At 34.2% G+C, this 5,009-nt stretch overlaps 1 protein-coding gene across 1 annotated transcript; it reads right to left on the bottom strand.

The window, feature by feature from the left end:
- Positions 1-383: 383 nt before the first annotated feature.
- On the bottom strand, positions 384-4,040 carry LOC311084240 (ladderlectin-like). Its single transcript, XM_084116167.1, has 7 exons — positions 3,964-4,040; positions 3,544-3,630; positions 3,351-3,418; positions 3,040-3,170; positions 1,863-1,988; positions 803-914; positions 384-614 (listed from the first exon to the last, which is right to left on the bottom strand). The coding sequence occupies exons 3-7, from the start codon at positions 3,409-3,411 to the stop codon at positions 547-549; spliced, it is 498 nt and encodes a 165-aa protein (XP_083972293.1). The 5' UTR covers positions 3,412-3,418; positions 3,544-3,630; positions 3,964-4,040; the 3' UTR covers positions 384-546.
- Positions 4,041-5,009: the final 969 nt, after the last annotated feature.

Raw genomic sequence — 5,009 nt, 5'->3', positions numbered from 1 at the left:
ATTTATTGTATTATGGTTCCTGATTTTCTGAGTGGAATTAGTGCCATGTGACATACATATTAGACGAATATTATTGTAAATTATTTCTCTTTATTTCTTGATGTAGACCACATACAATCACAGATGCATACCCCAGATCAATATTGTAAATAAATGCCTCATTATCAAGAATCTCCTCTACACTCCTGATTCTCGAATCGGAATCTGATCCATATTTGGCGTGCCTCAACCAGCTGTACTTTTGATTGTAGTGGGACTTCGATACTCCGCCCCTGATGATGACATAATTGAATGCCATTCTAACAACCATATCCTCAAACCTTGCAACACAATATACTTATATTTTTACATACATGAATTTTATTGTCCACAATGCACAATTTGGTTTTTCAATGTTTTTATTAATTTGAGGAGTGTTTCAGAGAAGATATTGAAAAGAGATTAAAGTTTAGATTTTATTTCAGAATAACATTTTTGAAAAGATAATATTGGAAAGATGTAGTAAATATAGTTCAATCAAAGTAACTGTGGCGCAGCATGACGGTCTCACAGGTCCTTAGCACAAATATGGGACATTGAGTTTGAACAGGGCGTGTCATTCCAGCAACGTCGAGCTGTAAGGTGGAATAATGAAATAAGTTATTCTGATCATTATAGTGTTGTTAGAATCAAAATAAAATAGATTGTTCAACATAAGGCACTTTGTGAAATCCAAATGAGTCATTTCATGTTACTGTATGATGTGAAATTGGATTTTAAATTATAACTGAAAGTATAAAAAAAAAACAGACTGCATTCTTACAATAAAGGTTGATCTCCAAACAGTTCTCAGGAACACCAGCATTGTTAGGTTCTCCAGCGCACCAGTTGGTATACACAAACACAGTTCCGTCACTCCACAACCAGTGTCCATCCTAAAGAGTGAAGAGAGTGAATACAAAGAGTGTGTCGTGGATATTTTCCCTAAACCTAACTACCTGGGGCGTCTGCACTCGACACCCACCTGATCTTAATATCTCTGGCGTCTACACTCGACACCAATACCTTAATATCCCTGGCGTCTACACTCGACACCAATACCTTAACTCTCTCTGGCATCTGCTCTCGACACCAATACCTTAAACTCTCTGCTCTTGCGTCTTCAGTCGACAACTGGCCGAGTTTCTAACTAACTTGCTTCCCTAAACTAGCTTCCTGCGCAGGAATAAATCGACAAACAGACCTGCAATTGTCCTTTAAATGCTTTAATCACGGCCGGGAGATCTTCCCGAGCAGTTCTCAGGGAATCTCTCCCAAGAAGCAAGGCCGGAGGATCTCAGACAAATTCCATTGAGAATCCCACCGTAAAACACATATACAACGGTTTTTATAGAATCGGGGTATGGCATAAATGTCAGGCTGCATTACATAATTTCCCCATTATTTGATTGGTTCTTCATATGCAAACCCCTCTGTTACTAGGTAAAGCAAACTCTGACCTTGTGATTACTTATCACAAGGTTTTAATGATGACTTAATTTGTTCTAACAGACTGTCTAGTTTAACTTCCCAAAACTGTTATTTTTACCCATAGACACATACTCAGTCACAAGTCACAAGTTTTTCCCCAAAGAGTTTGGACACATTAAAAGCATATGAATGTTGTTCCTGCAAGAAAAACAAATGTTAGTTGATTAATTAACGTTGATTAATTAAAATTCATTCACAAGTGCACTACTGTTGTCAGACTTCGGGAAGAAGCCAATTAAGTTCAGATTTGAAGCCAAACTATCTTCATTAGAAACTTTGCCTTTACTGTTTAAAGCAGAAATTTTAGTTTAGACAAACGAATAGGTCTCTTTAGGACACACAATTGAACTTACTTGTATAGCATCATGAGCACCAATCCAACAATGTGTGGAAGGAGAAGGCAACAGACTCAGCAGGAAATCATTTTCCAGTTTATTACGCACAGATGCGAGATTCGCACCAAGACTGTGACAGTTTCTCTAAAGAGACAGATTGTTTCATTGTCAATACAAAACCAATTCTTTATTAGCATAAAGCAAAGTCTGCTCTGATTGATTATTTGCTCAGTACCAGGTTTCTATTTATTTGGAGAAAATAAAGTTCTACTATAAAAAATAGCATTCCCACTTTAAAGTAAGTGTCTTTAACTAATATCACTGAAAAAAAATATTTGTGTGATTTACTTGATAAAACTCTCTTAACAATTTGCACTGACACATTTTAAGTTAATTTTACTAACACTGCTCTGTACAACTGCTATTATCAAGTAACATCTACTTACTATATTGGACTTAAAATTGGTTTGACATTTAAATTACACTTAACATTTAATTGAAGTACTTATGTAAATATTACTTAATTATATTTAATTTCACATATAGAATTAAGTAACATCTACTTAAACTTTTGTAAATTTAACAAAATTAACTTTTTACTCAGACAATATAACAGTGAATTAAACCACTCGTTTAAAGTGTATACTTAGAAACATCTTAATAAATAATACAATAGATATTGAATAGATTACATATTGAATCTACAAAAAAGAAGTATCATGGCACCCGAACACCTCAATACTTGGTACACAATACACAATGACGGTAACATTCGATAGATAAAAAGCGATGATAAAAAGGTGTAAATACAGCTGGAAAACAGTGAAAAGTCAAATTTATTAATTATTCATGCCCCAGTGCATGATGGGAACACTAGTATTATAAAAGTTGAATAGGTTTTACTTAATTTTATATCGTTGATATGTACAATTTTTAATTTCTACACGCTTGAATTGAGTACTTATATAGAATTGACTTTGTTTTGTCTTGCCTGAACTAACTTTGCCATGTAGAAATTACATTAGTTTTTTTCTGCAGCATTTACTTCACTAGAGAATCATTTTTATCAGTTTAAATTAATAATTTGATACAATGCACTTATTGTGTACATACATGTCTTTACATCTGTCTTTTAGATGTAATTAAAGACACCTAATATAAAGTGTGACCAAATCATCTTCTTGTAACACATTACCTCTGCTGTGAGCCAGTTAGTCGATTGAGAAAAGTACTTGTAGCATCGGAGTCCATATTGTATCCATCCTGCGGGGCATCTTCTGGTTAAACGAACTGCATCCAGTCCATTAACATTTCTTGTAACATTCACTGCAAAGAATGTTTTAATGTTTTATTTATGTAGCCTTTTTTATGTTTTTGTGATTATGTGTTGAAAATATGTGTACTTTATACACTGTAAACCCCTTATTAATCATGCAAATATTTGTCAATGGAATATTGTACATTTCCAAAATGTTTGGGTTTTAACTAAATAAATGTCTTGGTTACCTTCTGCATCCCCCATGGAGAAGATAATGAAAAGAAGCAGACAACTTTTCAGCATTGTCATGATGAACCTGAAATGAATAAGCAGGAAAAGTTAAATGTCTGCATGCACTCATATGCTGCACACAGCGGTTCTCAATTAATTTAAACACAAAGCACAAAAATACTTCAGGAAGAACATTGATTCAGAACTCACTTTGGTTTTTAAATTGTTGCCGTCAGAATCTCAGAGGAAGATTTTGTGAAGAGCCAGAGCCTGTGTAACACCAGAACATTCTCATATCTATTGAATTAAGATGGGTCATATTTATACACATAATATCAGGCAATAACATCCGGGTGTCCTGGGCAAAGATCAAACTTTACCATTTCTGGCATATTAGTTATAGATTTATAGTAACAATTAAGAGATGTCAAATGTTCAAATGTATGTGCATGTCTTGAGTTCCTGTTTGTGTGCGAGACCAGTGTTCAAGGTCAAGTTCTTCACTGAAAATTTCTTTGCACTCATATTTTTTAAGGAAATGTCACATGTATGGAATTAACTAAGTTAGGTCAAATTAACAAAGTAAATTTAACTTGGCCAGTTAGAGTTTGTGGAGAAATTTCTACTTACTCATTTGAAGTTTACTTTGCAATACTCTGTTTCAAGTACATTTCACTCACTCTTTGTTTGTAAATTTTACTCAATGTAGCACTGATTTCCTCAAAGGGCGTCACTTCGAGGAAATCCATTTTATATGTCATAAAACCACAAGTTACTGATCATAACAACGATAACATAACAACAACAATAAGGTAAGATAGACTAGATGGCCTAGATAGATAGATTTCTCGAAAACTATTCTATCTATTCTTTAAGAGTTCTCCTAAATGGCAATAAAAGTTATTTTTTAAGAGTTTCCTCTTAAAATCTATTCACAAAGCTGCTGAGACCAACTTTTACTAAGGAATACCATATTCAAATAAGTTTTTAAAATGTAAAATGTTTTGGTTTTTAAACTGTAGAAGGTAACTTGGTGAGTTGGCTCTCGGCTGTGTATATATGCCTCCTCTCGAGCTGATTAGACCGTTTGAACGTGCTCCTCCTGAAATTTGCTTATAAATTATATTTTTTTGCTTGAATTCTGCAATCTCTCAAGATGCAGACATTTAAGAGGCACTTAGCCTACATTATTAAACCTTTATTTGAATATGGAAACATTTTTATTTTAAAATATTAATTTGAATATGGCAACATGATACCTCGTTCTACAATATTTCTATCACAGAGAGACTCCTCCCCCATCAGCCAATCACTGTGGTCATAGTTAGTTATTCTCCCACAAGTTGTTTCAAACCTGTATGAATTTCTTTCTTCTGCTGAACACAAAGGCAAATATTTTGAAGAATGTTGGTAACCAGACAGTTGATGGCCCCTATTGACTTCCATAGTAGGACAAAAAAATACTATGTCAAAGGGGTCCATCAACTATCAGCTTGTGAGCGTGAGGCACAAACATGAGCCCAGCACTTCCCATGATGAAATAAAATACTTTTGAATGTTTTGTTCATCAATAACTTCATGCGTTCAGTCGCTATGTGATAGCTCAACGTGAAAAACTGCGTTAATGATAAATCGGCTGATTTTCTGACGTGAAAGTTCCATGACAAGTATTTTAT

Source organism: Abramis brama (genome assembly GCF_963993115.1).
Source record: "Abramis brama genome assembly, chromosome: 6".
Lineage (NCBI taxonomy): Eukaryota > Metazoa > Chordata > Actinopteri > Cypriniformes > Leuciscidae > Abramis > Abramis brama.
Note: the sequence above shows the minus strand (reverse complement) of the source record. Positions and strands in the feature narration are given on the sequence as shown.

Excerpts from the sequence above, each read along its gene's own strand:
- LOC311084240 (XM_084116167.1), bottom strand. The coding sequence starts at position 3,411 with ATGACAATGCTGAAAAGTTGTCTGCTTCTTTTCATTATCTTCTCCATG. Across the intron at positions 3,171-3,350 it reads CTCCATGGGGGATGCAGAAG|TGAATGTTACAAGAAATGTT; the intron begins GTAACCAAGACA and ends CATTCTTTGCAG. Across the intron at positions 1,989-3,039 it reads CTAACTGGCTCACAGCAGAG|AGAAACTGTCACAGTCTTGG; the intron begins GTAATGTGTTAC and ends CTGTCTCTTTAG.